The sequence below is a fragment of the Schistocerca piceifrons genome, chromosome 7, assembly GCF_021461385.2.
Source record: "Schistocerca piceifrons isolate TAMUIC-IGC-003096 chromosome 7, iqSchPice1.1, whole genome shotgun sequence".
In the NCBI taxonomy this organism is placed as follows: domain Eukaryota; kingdom Metazoa; phylum Arthropoda; class Insecta; order Orthoptera; family Acrididae; genus Schistocerca; species Schistocerca piceifrons.
Genome location: NC_060144.1, coordinates 317,037,692 through 317,057,266, shown reverse-complemented (window position 1 = coordinate 317,057,266; position 19,575 = coordinate 317,037,692). Strand labels below are relative to the sequence as shown.

Sequence of the window (19,575 nt, the reverse complement as noted above, 5' to 3'; positions counted from 1 at the left end):
TGGGGCTGTTGTAGTGAAAGAATGAAACCATCTCTGTGTCAGTTTTTAGTGTACATTTATTCGTATATAACTGAAAATTGTAAATGTTTCGAATGGTGAATTTTCTTTTTGTTATTGTGTAAAAATGCATCTCTGTACAGAATATTAGAACCAAATTGTATCTCAAGAATCAAACTGTATATGTGAGAACTGAATAAAAATGAATTCATTACCATATACCTTTACTGTTGTTTACAGAAAAACCGATCCCTGTAGTATATATAAAGGATGTACAGAACACATGACGTTAGTTTTGAACATTAAGGGGAACTTCAACATGGAAGATAACAAAATAATCTAATTTCCTTTACCAGGTCTTTTATAGAAAACGACTGAAGTTTATTTAGTAAAGTTCCTCGGAAAACTTCAAAGCCTAATTTATCTGCAAACTTGTAAAAAAAATTTATAACATGTTCCAGGTTATTTTTAACGGTGTTCACGAGCGCGTTTAACTGCGGAGCAGAACTCAGCGTCAGCCATTTTAGCGGTACGTATCAACAGCACGACAATCAGAACACAGTTATCGGGTACGGATACTGCGTTTGAATACGATTTTTGAAATAAAAACTACATAGCTAAAGTATGATTAAGAAAAAGGTTGACGGCCGTTAATACATTAGAATATCTTAGTTTCATTTACAGTTAACATAAGCAGGACCTACTTCCAAGAGCGTAACACCACCAGTGTACGTGTGCTACTGCAGCTGACAAATCACCGGGTTTATGTTTACATCAGGTTTATTTTTATGACAACCAAGTACAGTACAGTCACGTGAAAAGCCATGCTGGCTGAGAGAATTGGGTAGACACTGACCTCTGGAGGTCAATGTGTGATGTGGTCTCTTCGAGAATCGTATTATTGTTTCCTATCTTAATGATGATGAGACTCCAAATAGCCACTAGTATCTACAGTACAGCTCATAACAGATACCGTGCCGTAGTTATTGGGAGACATTCCACCGAAGATACTGATAGGACGGATGCTTCCCCCATCCCTCGCGCAGATAATAGCAGACTGCTTTAACAGAACGTTTGGAGGTCGTTAAATCGCTCGTTCGGGAAACACAGAACGGCACGCTCAGCAGATTTATCACCTCTGGACTTTTACCGGTGAGGGAAATTTAAAACAGAGCACCAAATGCAGTGTAACAATGGCTAATCCAGTTGAAATCGCTGTATAGCATGTATCATTGCCTTAGGTCAATATTTTGAGAAATGAAATGAAATGATCGTATGGCACTGTTGGCCGGAGCCGGCCGGAATGGCCGAGCTGTTCTAGGCGCTACAGTCTGGAGCCGCGCGACCGCTACGGTAGCAGGTTCGAATCCTGCCTCGGCCATGGATGTGTGTGATGTCCTTAGGTTAGTTAGGTTTAAGTAGTTCTAAGTTCTAGGGGACTGATGACCTCAGCAGTCAAGTCCCATAGTGTCCAGAGCCATTTGAGCCATTGTTGGCCCAGACGTCCCGTCCGGGTTTAGCACTTCATAGGACTGCCGCAATAACAAACACACGAACCACACCTGACCAACGTGTTCGGTTGTATTTGACAGAACAGGGCATACGTTTAGAAGACCTCTTTGCTGACGGTGGACAATGATTGGTTACACTGTTACCTTGTTTCTGTTCGATCAAGTTCCAAACATGCCATGTCGTCGAAGCCCCTCCGAAGGACGTCGCGCTTCCTCAGAATGAAGTATACTAGTATCGCCTAAGATCAAAATTCGACCAATTTTGTCGATGTCATAAAAATATAACTGCGCAAAACATTGTGAACGACCTTACGAAGAAGTCATTGGACCTTATCTATGACAAAAATGTGTATCTTAAAGTGATACTCCACGTAAAACTTGCCGAAATTTTAGTCTCAGAGCTGAACATAGCAAATACAGCACCGTGGCGACGAAATATTACTGAAATAAATCTTTGATTTCTCTTTAATTGTTCGAACATTTAAAGTGAGTGCTTGATACAGTTCGTCGAAAAATAAATTTTGTGTTAACGGTGGCAAATCAGCTTTTGCCTACTGACAACACAACGTGAATGCCGTTGTACCGCTTAAAGTAACCTTAGATGCGAAATATTCTGCATTACAGAATCCGCTTTATTAATTCGTCAAACCAAATTATAACTCTTAAAATTATTTGGAAGTTTTCTCGCCCGCATCTCGTGGTCGTGCGGTAGCGTTCTCGCTTCCCACGCCCGGGTTCCCGGGTTCGATTCCCGGCGGGGTCAGGGATTTTTCTCTGCCTCGTGATGGCTGGGTGTTGTGTGCTGTCCTTAGGTTAGTTAGGTTTAAGTGGTTCTAAGTTCTAGGGGACTGATGACCATAGATGTTAAATCCCATAGTGCTCAGAGCCATTTGAACCATTTTTGAAGTTTGCTCGGGCACATTGAAATATATTTTCAAAACTACAATAGAATCCTCATCAATGTCCGCATTACTTCTATTTCTTTGTCTACGCAAAAATTGTCTGTCTCGCTCTTTCTTTCAGTACGAACAGTTAGTGTTACTCTTCGAGGCATAGACTGAAACAGATATAATAAGGGAAGTCGTAGCTATTCAAAATGAAGAAATTGAGAATTAGGCGGCAAACGAACACAAAGTTACTTCCATGTACTCTTAGGCAAAGAAAGGCTAAAAACCGACGCCAAAAAACAAACTTATGCAAAGACTCTTTTGTCCTCGAAGGCTTCGTGACTAAGATGTTTTGTTTTTCACTGCAGATAACATCAACGACCTAGAGTTGCAGCATAGTAGCTGCGCGGTATGCGAACGGACCATCTGAAACATTTGAACATGAATGTCCGTAGAATCCGATTTCACGAAACGTTCATACTTTTGTGGGTCATTTCTACCATAGCTCCTTATCGGTGCGTGTGGCAGAAGTTGCAGCAGTGTGACACACAGAAGAAAGCTTTTCTTCAGGTGTGTAGACTGAGGTGACGAGTCATGGGGATAGCGAAATGTACGTACACAGATGGCGGTAGCTTCGCGTACATAAGGTACTAAAGGGCAGTGCGATGGCTGAGCTGTCGTTAGTACTAAATTGATTCACGTGAAAAGGTTTCCCATTGAACATTTATGAGACATAATTGAGAGTCAGCTCGTGCACAAAATCTGCACGTGCATCACTTCCCCGCAATTGTGGACGGCTATAAAGAGAGCAGGGCTCAATGTTTCTGCAGGGAACTTTCAACGACTTGATGAGTCCACGACACACAGATTTACTACGCTGGAAAACGTAAGTCCTACACTATATTGGGAGATATCCCATAGCTTCTCTCACCTCAGTGTACGTCTGCTTCCTTTTACCTCTCTTGACAGCTAAGCAAACACAAACTTTTTGTACACAAAGTTTCTTTAAAATTATACAAATTTCATTGGCCTCCTTGTATAATTAATATTGTAAACGGGTACTCCAATTATCGATGTCCACATATTATCATAATGATCTGCTCTTCATATCTTATAAATAAACTAAGTTCTGTAGCATAATCTACGTACTACTTAGCCCTGTTTGTTTACATTTAGTATTCTAGTGCACTTCGTTTATATCTGTGATGAGGTCACACCTCCATTAAATATGACACTACCATCATCACGTGACAAACCTCACCCCCCTTTAACTCGACCCTTCCCCTCTCCTAACATCCCATCCCACCTCCCTCTTCCTGCTCATCCCCTCGCCTCTGGCTAATCAAACCACTCTATTAAAACGAGGCAGCCAATCACAGCTTAGTGTTTTAGTGGGCATTAACATCGAAAAATCTATCATAATGTAGCCATCTTCTCTCCACCCCCCTCCCCCCACCACTCCAACCATGGAGTTCACAGTTCTTTCGTGTGCTCGTGTGTGCGGGGCACCGAGCTATTGCAGCCAATGCCTTCACCTTGCCCTCCCTCCCACCCTCTCCTCGTTCCTTCCGTGCTGCCCCCTCTTTTCCCTCTCACGGCTTTCTGATTTATGCCGAACTGGTTACCCACCTGGTTTCCTGTATTGGTTGCAATTTTGTTCCCTTTGCCTGTTCTTTCAACCTTTTTTGGCGTTTAGGTCCCCACTTGAGCTTTGACCCCCAATTCAAAATTTCCTCTTTCTAGTGTGAGCCATTTGGCGAAGAACTCACTCCCTAGCATCTATGGTGTGGATTCCTCTCCCCCCTTCCTTCTCCTCTCCCTTCCCCACTGCAGACCCCTTCCACCCTGATAGGTCACGAGCACTTGTAGCCAGTCTGTGTGGTGGGACTGTTGTGTACCCATATGGCTGAGCCCCCTGACAACACAGGGGTCACACTACTGACACTTGAGCTGTTCCCTCATGTATGCCACGGAGTGGTTGCTTGTCCTCTTTGAGCATCAGAACTCCCGGCAACAGCCTCTGTGCCAGGCAGCCCTTGGTGTGGCTGGGTGGCGTCCATGGGGAGAGCCCCTGGTAGGATCGGGTGGTGTCAGGGCGGATGCTTGACGCATGAAGCGTATCAAGGTGCAAAAATGTGGCCTTTCCCAAATGGCCGTCTTTTCAAATGGTGAAGGATCATTGAATGCTGCTTCTTATGATCCGGCTACACCATGGGAGGAGGCCAGGCACTCTGTCTTGGGATGAAACACTTTCCCCATTACCACGTCTGTTCTAGAACGGATGGGGACGCATTCACTGCCATAAAGCCATTGTTTTTGTGGAGAATATCGAGGACAAGTTTGGTTAAGTGAAATATCTTAGTAAGATGCGATCGGGCTCCCTGTAGATCAAACCTGCTTCTGCCATCCAATCCGCAGCTCTTCATGCCTGTGATCGTCTTGGCAATGTCCCAGTGTCTATTACTCCTCACCAATCTCTGAATATGGTTTAGAGAGTGATTTTTCATAGGGATCTCACCCCATAAACAGATGAGGAACTCTAGGCTAATCTGGAGGGGTGTGGCGTTCATTTTGTTCGACATTTGCAGAAGGGTCGCAAAGACAACCGGACTGATACTGGCGCTTTCATTCTGGCTTTCAAAGGGAATACCCTCCAGGAGAAAGTCAAGATTATGTGCTACAGATGTGATGTGAAGCCATACATCCATCTACATATGCAGTGCTTTAGGTGTTTGAGTTTTGAGCATATGTCTTCCCACTGTACAGCAGACTGTCTGTGTGGTGACTGTGGACACTCACTCCATGAGGGAAGCTCCTGTGCTCCGCCACCTGTGTGTCAATTGTGCTGACAACCACTCCCTTCGCTCGCTGGATTGACTAGCTTAAAATAGAGAAAAGAAAACCCAAGAATACGAGTCCCTGGGTCACCTGTCTTATGCTGAGGCTCGCCAAAAGTATGATAGACTCCATTCAGTGTCACTATCTTCAACTTTTGCTCCTATTACTTCATTTCCTCCTCCTACCTCTTCCTTACCCCAGCCCCATCACCCTCTCCCTTCCCCATCCTCTGAAGCTCCCATGACCTGTCCAGTAGCCACTCCTCCTCTCTGGCCAAAGAAGTTCCCCCTTCCTTGGCACCTGCCAATGATTGGACTCCCTCCTGAGACTCCTCTCCAGCATGTCTCAGGCCAGAAGACTCCTACCACCACCTGGCCACAAGACGCACCATCAGTGCGCCCCAAGGTCGCCCACTCTCCTTCGGTTCCAGATATTGCAGAAGTCTGTACTCTCCTTTTGCCCTACCCTCCTCCGCCTCTGAAAGAGCAGAAGAAGAAACTTAAATTCCAAGACAAGCCCCCCCCCCCCCTTGGTGCCCCCGGAGGTGCCATCTCCGCCCCCCCCGCCTGGCAACCTGAGCCTGATATCTTATTTATAGATGTCATCCCATCCTTATCAGTGACGACTACTGACAGACTGACATGACCTTATCTCAGCTTCTTTTAGTCTAACCTGGACACTCACCACACAATCATCCAGTGGAATTCTGCATTCTGTCTTGTTCTTCAAGAAACGCATTTCTGTAATGACCACTCTCCACCATTTCGTGGTTATCATGCGTTCTGTTGGAAATGTGCTGACCCTGGGGTAGCATCTCGTGGGGTCTGCACTTTGGTTCGCTCTTACGCCATTAGTGACTGGATAACATATGTACCGACTTGGAAGCAATAGTAGTTTGAGAGCAAACGACTCTGGCAATTACCATTTGCAAGTCTACATCCTTTCAGGTAGGCCACTTCCTTACACTGAACTGTCTACCTTAATCCTTTAACTCCTACCCCCATTTCTTCTCCTTGGGGACTTCAATGCCCACCACCCACTGTGGGGGCGTGTCACTTCAATGGAGAGGGATATCTTAGGTGGCCAACTTATTATGGACCGTAACTTGTCTCTCCTCAGTGATGGTTCTCCTTCCCACTTCAGTGTTGCTCATAGCATTTTCTCTGCTATCGATCTCCCGATCTCCTTCCCTGCCCTCATGGCTTCCCTACATTGGTCATCCAATGATCTATGTGACAGTGACAACTTTCTGGTGATTCTATCATTCCACTGCTGCTGCCAGGCAGACAGGCCCCCACGTTGGGCATTCCACAGGGCCAGTTGGCCTTTATATACATCTGCTGTGCACTTCGACACGTCTCTCTCGAATTCCATTGATATAGTCGTGCAAGGTGTCTCTGCCACTATTCTTCATGCTGCTCGCACTGCTGTCCTCCTATCCGCAGGTCCCCCTCATCTCGACCAGTACTGTAATGGACCAAGGATGTCACAGCCACTGTTCAGGACCTCCGACAGCCGCTGCAACAATTTAAGTGACACCTTTCACAGATCAGCCTCCTCCCTATTAAGCGTTTCCATGATAAGGCTCGTTACCTTATTAAACGGAGTAAAAAGGAATGCTGGGAGTGCGGGGTAGCCACACAGTCTCAGGCGCCTTGCCACGGTTTGGGCGGCTCCCCCCATCGGAGATTCGAGTCTTCCCTTGGTGTGTGTGTGTGTGTGTGTGTGTGTGTGTGTGTGTGTGTGTGTGTGTGTGTGTGTGGGGGGGGGGGGGGGAGGGTGTCGTCCTTAGCATAAGCTAGTTTAAGCTAGATTAAGTAGTGTGTAAGCCTAGGGACTGATGACCTCAACACTTTGGTCCCATAGGAATTACCACAAATTTCCACCCTGGGATGTATGCACCATCGCATGTTTGATCCAAGCTCCATAGCCTCCTGGGCTGCCAGCGACAGTCAACTGTCCAGGGTCTTAACCTCCAAGCTGCTTTATGCACTGATCCATTGGTTCTTGCAGAACACCTCACGACATACTTTACGATGGCATCAGCATCCTCTTCCTACCCTACTTCCTTTCTCAGGTAGACATGCAGAGTTGAAGAGACCCTCTCTGTTCCATCCTGCACCATGCTGAGCACTATATGAACCCTTCACTGAATGGATATTGTTCCACGTTCTTAGCTGTTCATGAGACATGGCCCCAGGCCCGGATTCCATCCACAACCAGATGATCCAACATTTGGACGTTCCCAAGAGGCAACATATCATCAGTGTCTTCAACTGCATGTGGCTTACAGGTGCTTTTCCTTCCCAATGGCAAGACAGTATAGTTATCCCCGTCCTTAAGCCCAGGAAGAACCTAACGTCTCTAGACAGCTACTGCTCAGTTAGCCTGACGAATGTACTATGTAAACTGCTCGAAATTATGGTCAGCTTCAGATTGTTGGATACTCGAATCTCAGGGCCTTTTGTCTCTGTATCAGTGTGGCTTTCAGGCAGGACGACCTCCAACTGACCATTTACTCTGATTGGAATTAGCCATCCGACAGGCTTTTGCTCACTGCCAGCACCTTGTTCTAGTCTTCTTTGACCTACGTAATGCGTAGGACATGGCTTGGCGCCATCACATTTTAGTTACCCTCCATGACTGGGGCTTCCATGGTCCCCTTCCGATTTTTATCCACGAGTTTTTATCTCGCTGTATCTTCTGGGTTCGAGTTGTCACTTCAGCGTCCCTCAAATTCAGGAGAACGGTATCCCACAGGGTTCTGTGCTAAGTGTCACACTCTTCCTCATTGCCATCAATGGGCTTGTGGCCTCTGTTGGGCCCCTGGTTACCCCGGCGTTGTACGTCGTCGATTTTTGCATCTGGTGCAGCTCCCCCTCAGTAGCATCTGCTGAGCGCTGGCTCCAAGGCGCCACCCAATGGGCCTCTGCATGGACCACCTCACATGGCTTTCAGTTTTCTCCCTCGAAAACGTGGGTTATGCATTTTTGTTCTCGACCCATAGTACACTGCAATTCTGAACTTTATTTAGGCGACCAGTTCCTCGATGTTGTAGCACAGTCCCGTTTCTTGGGCCTTACTTCTGCTAACAAGCTGACATACATTCGCTGCCTAAAGACTGCATGCATGCGGAAGCTTAATGCTCTCTGCCTCCTGGCCCACACATCTTCGGGTGCAGACCTTTCCACTCTTCTCCATCTTCACCATGCGCTGGTCTTGTCCAGACAAGATTATGGCAGTCAAGTTTATGGCTAAGCAGCTACTTCCACTTTTAAACTGCTTGGCCCTGTCCATCATTGTGGGGTACGTCTGGCTATTGGTACCTTTCGCACTAGTGCTGTTTATAGTCTGCTCACAGAAGTGGAGATTCCCCTCTACACATACAATAGAACCAACTCGTGGTTTCTTATGCAATCGCCATTGACCAATTTCCTGACCATCATGTGTACCCTGTGCTCTTTGCCAATGAGGGACGTCTTCCTCCTGACACCCACCAATGGGTGGGATTGCCGGCTGGCATGCGTCTCACTACCCACTGTCGGGATCTCCATCACTACCCACTGGAATGCACCCGATATTTTCCTCCCATAGCCCCCCCTTGGATGGTGCCTAGATCACGGACAAGGATCAATCTATTCCAGGTTCCTAAGATCTCTGTCGCTCCTATGGTTTTCCAGCGTCTTGAATGCGCCATCCTCACAGAGTTCCAGAGTGCCACCATCTTTTACACTAGTGTTTCAGTTGTTAAGGTGGGATACGCTTTCACATCTCCTACTGGCTAGAACATCATTTATTGCCGAGATCATGTAGTGTGTTCACAGCTTCTAGCCATTCACAGAGCCTTCCTTTTTGTTTCTTAGGCCTCACTCCTCAGTGTTTTAATTTCTTCAGATTCAAAGAGCAAGCTGCATGCTATCGACCAATGCTACTCTCGTCACCCTTTGGTCTGTGCTATCCATGACCTCCTCTCTGCCCTCGGCCGTGCCACCTGTTCCGTTGTATTTCTCTGGGTCCCAAGTCACGTGGACATCCTAGGGAATGAACTGGCTGACCGTTTGGCTAGAGAAGTAGATACTTACCCCCATTTCCTTTTATGATTCCAGCTGTGTGGGTATGCGGATCTACATCAAATCTCTCTTTGCCCAAAAATGGAATGACATCTGGTGCACTGCTCCTAATGGTAATAAACTTCGCACAATCAATCGCAATTTGGGGCTCTTCCTTCCGCTGCTCTCGGAAGGAGTCCACTGTTTTATGTCGTTTACGCATTGGCCACACCCGACTCACCCATTGTTTCCTCCTACGTAACGACCCACCCCCACAATTTGGTTGTGGCGCCAGACTGACGATATCTCACATATTGGTGGCATGTCCCCTTCTTTCGACCCTACGTGCTAAGTATAGTATTCCTGCTGCCTTAAATTTAATATTAGCGGACGATCTACGGATGGTATAGACCTGGTCCTCGGTTTCCTCCGTGAAAGTGGTTTTTATTTCCAGATATAAGGTTCTCCTTTCGTCTTGGAGCAGGGGCGGGTTAGTTGTGATTGCGACTCCATTTGCAGCCTACACGGTCTGTGACCGCCCCCTCCCCTCCCCATTTTTCCAGTTTTTAGATTTGGTCTCACCTTTTATGCTTAAACTGTGTGTGTTTAATGTTCATCTTTTTATAATTTGGCTCCTCTGACTGAATCTGTTCACTTTTAGCAGACACTTCCTTATATATAACTCCCTTTGGAATGGCGGGACTGATGACCTCGCCGTTTGGTCCCATACTCTACGGTTAATCAATCAATCAGTCATTGAAGAGGAAATGCATATGAAAAGAACCTGGAAGTTAGAGGTGTCAAGAGAGTTGCATCAAGTTCAGCTAACATCAGTGCCATAACGCATACAATTATGCCGACTGTTAATCTGGGTGGTAAATCGCCTAGAAAGTTATTTATTGTGCTGCGAGAAAGTGGAGGTGCTCTGCCCCCCTTTCTCGTGTGCATGATCTTGCAAGGGTAGTAGGAAATATTTACTTCACAGTAAGCAAGAGCGGGAAAACTGGCTCGAGAGAACTAAAACTATGGTATGAGAACGGCTTTTGGCCAATAGATGGTCAAAATAACTTGCTTTTGCTTGATACCTGCTTTGCGTATAAAAATCATACTCCTTTGGAGCAAACTATCCCTCCTGAAAAGTGCATAACTTTGCAGTTCATACCACCTGGAACATTGCACAAAATCAGCCTCTGCATGTTTGTTTTTTCCGTGTCTTGAATGTCGACCATGTCCATTTTGTGAAGTGGTATACATACATTCTTTACAAGGTTGATCTCTGCACCTCCAGGACACTCAGTTTCTGTCGTCACCCTGATGCACATGGTAAGTCATTACCAGCTAACATCTTTCGTGTCATAACTGCTAACGCAACACTTTCAAATGACCCTTACTAAAGATTTAACTTTCAATCTCGCACACAAATTTGAGACTCGTATATTTATTTATTTATTTATTTATTTTACAGTAGGATTGAAGCTTTCCTGGCAACTTGCTAACGTACGTCCTGTTAGCTTTCATATCGGGATCTTCGCTTTAAGTTAGAGGAACAACTTTCCAAAACGCACAATGTCCACTGGTGCACAAAAATGAGTTTGATACGAAATCGTGTATTTTCTGACTCGCTCTACATACTCTGTCAGGTCTTAACGAAACTCATTTTAAAAAGTGCTTTCAAATGTAGCAGATGCAATGAATGGCATTTCGTCGTCTAGTATGGATGAATAAAACAGCATAAAGTCCCTAAATTTAATTTTTTTAAACAAGTGGCTACAATGTAAGACTTGTGGACTGCAGTGAAACCTTTTGATTAGACTTGGCTACTGTTTCTATGTTTCAGAACAGTGTATCGATACGTGGAACTGTTTCAGTGTTTCGAAACGGCTATGTTTCACTGTTTCGAAACTGGTGTTTCATTCCGCTCTGTGTCGGATAACGGGACCTGATTCGATCTCGAGCCAGCCACAGAAACTGTATCGTTGTTTCAAAATAACGCTGTTTAAGTCCACTTGTGCTTGGAACGAAACAGTGAATTCTTCATTTCGCTTTGTCTCGGACGAGATTCGGGCACGGCACAGATACGGAAATACGTTTAATATACTAATTCATCGAACTCTTTAAAGAGTGTCGAAATCCTTTTCACACACAATAGCATGAAGCTTAAGATTTCCGAAAATAAAGATTCGTTTCTAATTGACTGCTCTATTCCGAAATGGCGTAATATATACTTTATAAACACTAACAAACAATAAAATAAAGCACACTATTCGCATTCAAAATAATAAAAGTGTGAAAAAGATTCAGTTAAATTACACATCTCCTATAACATATGCTTATCTGTTGATGTACAGTAATCATATTAAAAAACGCAAGTAAACCTACAACATTTTGAATTAGAAAGGGCGTAGAGTGGCAGTTTTTAGACATATACGTAAATTGGATGCACTTGAAAAGCAATGTGATTGACGGATCATTGATGATGTAATGGTGAATGGGAAGGGCTGGGAAGCATGGTGGATTTATAGTAATGATTCGAAACACCTTAAGGGACAAAAATTTTTTTCTCTTATATTTTGTCATTTATTCGAATTATGTGGCTTTATTTGTGAGTCTATAGTCAATGTGCCTATTCTCCACAAGGATTTCTTTGTGTGCATGGGTATTAGCAGGCCGGGTATATATTATCCATACTAACGAAACGTTGGAATCCCAGTAGCGTATCCACTGTTTCTGCAGTTTTTTGCCGCCTCCAATACAGTTCGTGTTGGTTCTTCTGTCTTCAGCTATGGCGTTACGAAGTCCGGTGTGGGATTATTTTATGAAGATAAATCCTGAGAAAATTAAATGTAACTTGTGCTCGGCAGTGTTGTCGTTTAAAAGTAGTTAAACTTCTTGCTTAAATAGACACTTGCGACATAAGCATACAACAGTTAATTTAAGTGAAACTCGTTCGAAATCAGTCTTTATGAATCTGGGCAGTGACGAAACCAGTTCAGTTTCCACAGCAACTGTTCAGGAATCTGCCATTCCAGTGCCTGTGTGTCAAGATGAACAATCTGTGCAAGAAATACCCAGCACTTCCACCAGTTCAGTTCTGGGTAGGTGTGGTAAACAGACAAAGATTACTGGATTTGCATAAAGACCAGTGCCTTCATCCAAACGAGCCAAAATAGACGAACAGATTTTAAGACTTGTTGCTAAAGAATACCTTTTATTTAATGTAGTTGAGAGTGTAGAGTTTAGAAAAATGACTTATTTATTAAATGAAAACTATGTACCACCAAGTAGAAAAACTCTCTCCCACAGTTTACTCTCTCAAGTGTTCGACAGCACACTAGCCCGAGTAAGATCTGCAGAGCAAGCTGCATCCTACATCTGCATTACAACTGATGGATGGACATCTGTGAAAAATGAGAATTATATTGCAGTGATTGCTCACTTCATTGATGAAAACTGCAATCTGAAGTCATATTTGTTATCTAAATTCCATGACAAGCATACAGCAGAAAACATTTCCAGTGAATTACAAAATGTGACTTCGACTTGGGGTATCACCAATAAAATTGTAGCTTGCACTACAGATAATGCACCTAATATGGTGAAGGCAGTGATGATGTGCAAATGGTGGCATGTACCTTGTTTTGCAGATGCACTGAATTTAATTGTGCAAGCAAGCCTTGAACCAATTACAGACACAAGGGCAAAGGTGAAGTCAATAGTGGAATTTTTCAGAAGTAGTCCTCAAGCACTTCAGAAATTACACAATATTCAGAAGCAAATGGGCTTCCTTGTTTTAACACCGAAACAAGATTTCCCTACGAGATGGAATTCCACATATGAAATGTTTGACAGGCTTTTGAAAATCAAAGAGCTTTTGCAAAGCACCCTTGCCATCCTCAGTGTGGATTCACTAACAAAACTGTCCAATGAAGACTGGTCAGTTATTGAAAAATGTTGTGAAATACTATCTCCTTTTGAAGAAGTCACAACAGAAATTAGCAGTGAAAGAAATGTAACCTTGTCAAAAGTTGTCTTATTAAGCAAAGGTTTACAAAGTCATTGTCTGAGACTGAAAAACTCAGATCACAGCAATGAAGCCACTAATACAGTAATTGCTAAACTTGAGGATGGAATCTGTACCCGCCTCGTTCAAAAGTTTGCAGATAAAGCAATTGCTTGTGAAGCAACATTACTGGATCCTCGCTTCAGGGAGCATGGTTTTCCAAAAACTGGGCATCGATTAAAAGAATCAAAAGATGCCATAATTAACAAGTGTTGTGCAATACGACAGAAACCCACTCGGTGTTCTACAGAAAATCCGCCACCAGCCAAACCAGTTGAGGTGAGCACATTCACTTCTAGCAGTGGCAACATTTGGCAACATTTTGACCAAGCTATAGGTGGCTTGATCCAATGTGTAGACAATCCACGTGCTGCAAATATAGTCGAGCTTGATAAATATATGAAGAAGCTACAGATACACAGATCACAAGATCCATTGCTGTGGTGGAAAGAAAATCATGTGTTGTTTCCTACACTGTTTGAAATAATGAAACGACGTCTTTGTATTATGGCCACCTCTGTTCCATGTGAGCGCATATTTTCAAAGCAGGGGCAAACAATAACAGACAGACGATCCCATCTTTCAAGCGAAAAAGTATCAAAAATGATATTTCTAAACTACAACTTAGAATAAGTACAGCAGATCTACTCAGAAATGAAACAGGAAAATTTCGATTGATTTTGTTCTTCTCTGGACAGAGTGCACTGAATTTATATTTGATTGTATTTTGTTTAGTCCACTAAACTGTGCATGTAGCTACCTTACAAGAACATTTTTCTCAAATTTGTTGCACACAGAAGACACGTTTTTGCTCACCATTCAGTGAGTTTAATTTTTTTAGTATGTTATTTATTCATTTATGTGTTTGAGAATAATTATCTGATTTGTGTATGTATATGTTTGTGTGTATATTTTTGTAAATGTGCTGTGTTTGGTTATTACACTATAGGCATATTGATACTTGTGTATGATATACTGTGATAAAAATTTCATTTCTACAACAATGTAATTTCATCTCTGATTTCCTGGGCAAGTATATAATAAAATGGTAATACATCTGCTTGCTGTGAGTACTTGAGGGAACTCCATGTACCTGTACCTCAAACAAACTTCTTTAGCAAGAACTATAAGTGGTGTAGAGGCAGATCTGCCATGATACAGGTATCACAAAGGCATTACACTGTAGGAACTGCTTTAAATTTTCGTCTGGATTTTATACTTCAAAGAAATATACGAATCTCTGCATTTCAGTTACCTTGAAATGTTTTCCTATTCTATCAAGTGTACTTACTATGAGATGTATCCAGCTAACTTGTGAATGTTTGATGAGAAACTGCCATACTTGACTATTGCGCTATATCCTCCAGTCTGTTACGGTAATTTTTTGACCTGTGTGCATCAGTCACTTTGCATCCTGCTCTGTGTGACATACAATGGAAAATTTAACTACGGGTAGTAAAAGTGTGAGTGGCATACTCATAAATGTTAATTCAGTGCCTCGCTTCCAGGATCTTATCTCAATAAATTATATCTCATGATTTGCCTTTTCAAGAGCACATACATATTATCACTCATAAAACCTATCAAAATTATGCACTAGAATACAGGGAAACGAGTTTGGCAAACTCTGTTATGTCAAACATATTAAGTCTGACGTTGGCCAATTGGAAAGTATGAAAGTCACATGACACGAAAGCAGCGCATTTACTGCTACATGAAATATGGAACTGCAAAGACGCCTAAGTGAAAGTTTCACACTTTCTGCGATATGATTGGCGGTCTCGCACTCATTTGTGTTTTTATGACAATATTTATACAGTAGACACTCAAGATTATATAATGTGAAGGCCTATGCTATTACAAGACACAAACTGTTTCACTGTTTCGAAACAATTAGGTGTTTCAGTTTGCCCATCTGTACTTTTGATTGACCAACAATGACTGACTGGCATTCTTTTTCGGTGCTGCAGCATGTTGTGTGTTATTGCAATCTAATCAAAATGTCCAAATAGCAAGTTGCATTATGTCCAAAACAGCTTAGGTGATAAGGCATGTTGTGCACCCAACAAACCGCATTTAGTCCATCACAAAAGCTCTATCCTGGAAGTGAAAAAAAAGTAATAAAACATTTTTATCAAGAGCTCTACCTGAATGTTCTGTGTAAAATTCAAATAAATTAATAAAATAAGTTTTTCAGTGTATGCCTTTCGCTTCTCCTGAAAATTTTACCCACCTTGTTTAATGACTTTTCTGACGTTTCTACAGCGCAAGTGACTTGTCAAATATCCACTCTCCATTGTCGGTGACGGACTGGAGAGAAGCACGCAGCAGGATTGTATTTACTTGTTGCGCCAGTGCCTCTATAGGGAAGAGATTTCAAATTTGTATCGACATCTTGACCAACTACAGAACACGAAAGACCGTTTACTGGACCCCTTCCTCCCCCGGTAGCTGAGTGATCAGCGCGACAGAATGTCAATCCCAAGGTCCCGGGTTCGATTCCCGACTGAGTCGGAGATTTTCTCCGCTCAGGGACTGTATGTTCTGTTGTCCTAATCATCATTTCATCCCCATCTAAGCGCAAGTCGCCGAAGTGGCGCCAAATCGAAAGAGTTGCACCCGGCGAACGATCTACCCGATGGGAGGACCTAGTCACACGACATTTTACCGCCACCCAAGCGCCTCGCATCTATGAAAGGGCGAAACGAGCTTTTCTTCGTGAACGAATTGATGGAACACAGAAACGTGAAACTGATGAATAACTCTCGACCATATTCTACCACTCCAGCGGCAGCATGCATCGACACGACTGGAATACTATCGACAGCACCGCACAAAGGGCCGTGCAGAACCAAGTCGATCGCTGCATCGAATGACAGAAAATTAGTTTGCAAGATACGAAAAGCAGATCGACAAATCTATTCCTGATAAATGATGTGCAGTTTTCAACCTAAGTCAGCAACCATTGATCTCAAAGGGATTGTCTGTTACTATAAAGGAGTGAATTTCACTGTCATCACCAAAAGTTTACATACGACGGATATATAATTGCTAACACTGAAGCGGCCATCCGGACCCGTCCGTGTGGAAAAGCCGGGGAAACGGTCACTGAAACCGTGAATACACTGCGACGAGCAAATGCACCACCTGGCAACCTGAAAACAGGAGAGTTACAAGCTATCAAGAGTATTAAAATCAACAAGAGCTCATTGGTACCACCTGTCGACAAGGGAATTGCGACCGTTGTAATGAAGACCTAAGATTATGAGCGGAAGATGCATCATCCACTAGATCCGACGACCTACCGAAAGCTAAGAGCAAATCCGACGCAGCTTAGTGCGTGAAATACGAATCGGTTAATCAAGGCGTCTTCCCCCTCTGCGAACGTACCGAGAAATCTGCGAAACACAGAAAGCATACCAACTATATGAATCATCAAAAATCCACATAGATGGCGTACAAGAAGTCCAATCGTCAGTGCTCTTGGCTCACGGAAGTATGAAACGTTTGACCTGTCTGCTTCAGTTGCACAAGAGAAATAAAATAAAGGACTCGGGAAATTTCATTGTGAAGTGGAAGAAAGAAAACTTGGACCGAAGGACGCCCTGGTTAACTTTTATCTTGTTTCTTTGTTTGCCAGAGTGCCATTCAGTAACACTTTATAGCGTGTAAGTTCCATTTTCGAGGACATCACCACACTATTTCATGTATGTCTTATAAAGGGAAAGACTCTCTAATTAATGGTGCAAGGCTACTGGAGGTTTCTAGACCACAGTGTCATTTGGCACTTATAGTTACAAGGCAAACAGCGACGAATAACGAAACAGTTTTGAAATTTCATTACTAGTGACTTCGATGCATTTGGTACTAGGCAATAACTCAATATCAGTAACTCACCCTTAATTCTTTGAAGAAACTAACTCCATTGTACAAAACACAGGATGAGTATAGTCTTGTAAATCTTGGGTTCTATTTTAAGAAAAGCTAGTTTTTCGCGCATATCAATGTTTATGATGTCGCCTGAGCTATGTGCAGTACAATGTTGGACGCCGGCCGAAGTGGCCGTGCGGTTAAAGGCGTTGCAGTCTGGAACCGCAAGACCGCTACGGTCGCAGGTTCGAATCCTGCCTCGGGCATGGATGTTTGTGATGTCCTTAGGTTAGTTAGGTTTAACTAGTTCTAAGTTCTAGGGGACTAATGACCTCAGCAGTTGAGTCCCATAGTGCTCAGAGCCATTTGAACCAATGTTGGACGTTTTGGAGGTATGTGTAATGATCTACTTGAGTACTGAATGTAAAATATGTTGCTTATACAATTAGTACAGACGTAATAAATGAAGCTGAAGTTTTACTGTATGAACAGCGAAAAGTAGTAACCAATAAACTTTTTTTTCCTTTCATCGTTTTGAGAGGTCGTCAGCAACAAAAAGTTTCTTAAATGTTTGAAATTATGTATAAACTTTATTAGAGGTCGTTGTCTCATCTCAAATACTGGATGAACAAATTCTGGGTAATTTGTACGCCCTGGGTCACTCCGTCTCAAGACGTTTCCACAGTTTTTAACGTTTATATTTATTGTATTCGGCCTTTAACGTAAGATTATACCTCTTACCGAGTGGATTATGACAGCATTTTAAAATTTATAGGTCGTCAATAATTACATGAAATACTGAAAATCAATTTTTTGTTGCCCCTAGAAACCATTAGATAAACAGCCTGCAATGGTACTGGGTGAGGGATTGTCAACCATACATGTTGCACATAGCCCTTATTGTCTGGAAAGGAGGAGGACTGAGGGGTTGAGAACCACCTAGCTCCCATGGAAGGGAGCGGGTGCATATTAAGTGGGCAGACATAGGGGAAGGAAGAGATGGACACGGGGGGAGGAGAAGATGGACCGAGAGTGGGGGGGGGGGGGGCGGGGGATGGAGAGAGAGAGAGAGAGAGAGAGAGAGAGAGAGAGAGAGAGAGAGAGAGAGAGAGAGGATATTACACTAGAAACACAGTTCTTTGTTTTCCTTTGTAATAGAACCCTGGAATAAATAAAAACCTGGCATTGCTGGGTATTCAGCTAACATGACACATCTCTCACTTGGTAAGGGAAAGGTACCAGTGCGCAAAGAAAGAAAGTATTTCCAGTTAAGTGTAGCGTCTACCCAACTAACAATGCCATACAGATTTCTGTATTTGTCGAAGACAGGACAAGGGAAAAGTTGCGCGTGGCTTGCTGTTGCAGAGAGCAGCCTAATGCTGGTGCTACTGGTGGCAGTTGTGTCTGCAGTAGTAGCGGAGAAATCGGCTGTGGACTTGTCGCGGCTGCCTGACGGCTTCCTGATGGGCACAGCCACGTCTGCCTACCAGACAGAGGGCGCCTGGAACGAGGATGGTGCGTATGGAAAGTTTTTGTGACCATTAGGTTTAGTGCCTTGTAGATTCCACTACTTCTGTACATTACGTGAATGGTCTAAAACTAGAATGGTACAAGGTCACTATGTATATCAATGAAGTCATTTTTCCTGCAGAGTTCGTTGGTTGTTTGAAATAAATGTTTTGTTTCATATCAGTGTCACTACTGGACAAGTTGGACAACTTGGTTCTTACCAGGTGAACTTAGATTGCACTCAGATATTTCTTGTATTAGTGTTACATTAATTGTAATGTACAGAAAGACTGATTAAAAATCTGTGAGGATTGCGTGCATTGTGTACAGATGCAAGGGGAGTTGTCCACTGTCTGTAAACAGCTGGAAGCTGTGTTGGCCACGGTCGACAGGCTACAGGCCATTGCCCTTGGCAGTAGCGGCGTTGGGACACCTTAGACGAAAGCTTTGGCACCTATGGAGCCCATAGTGTCACCTAGAACCGCAGTTGCCACTGAGCCTTTAGATTCGCATCTACCTGTCGTTAGACACATGTCCGGCGGTGACTGGCGAACAGTTGCGGGGTTTTGAATCTTTGGACGGATACCGCAAGTGGATATCGGCCCCACGACTGTCACTTTACGTCTTAAAACAAATCTGAAAAAATGGTTCAAATGGCTCTGAGCACTATGGGACTCACTCAACTGCTGTGGTCATCAGTCCCCTAGAACTTAGAACTACTTAAACCTAACTAACCTAAGGACATCACACACATCCATGCCCGAGGCAGGATTCGAACCTGCGACCGTAGCAGTCGCACGGTTCCGGACTGCGCGCCTAGAACCGCGAGACCAACAAATCTGAAGTATTGCCTA

The 19,575-nt window shown here is 43.6% G+C and overlaps 1 protein-coding gene across 1 annotated transcript in view; it reads left to right on the top strand.

Annotated features, from left to right (window-relative positions):
• Nucleotides 1-19,575, top strand: part of LOC124805290 (myrosinase 1-like) — a 237,454-nt gene that overhangs the window by 44,118 nt on the left and 173,761 nt on the right. Inside the window, exon 2 of the mRNA XM_047265801.1 lies at nucleotides 18,578-18,727. Coding sequence (XP_047121757.1) covers nucleotides 18,589-18,727 — 139 coding nt within the window. The 5' untranslated portion in view covers nucleotides 18,578-18,588. The remainder of the gene's footprint in view (nucleotides 1-18,577; nucleotides 18,728-19,575) is intronic.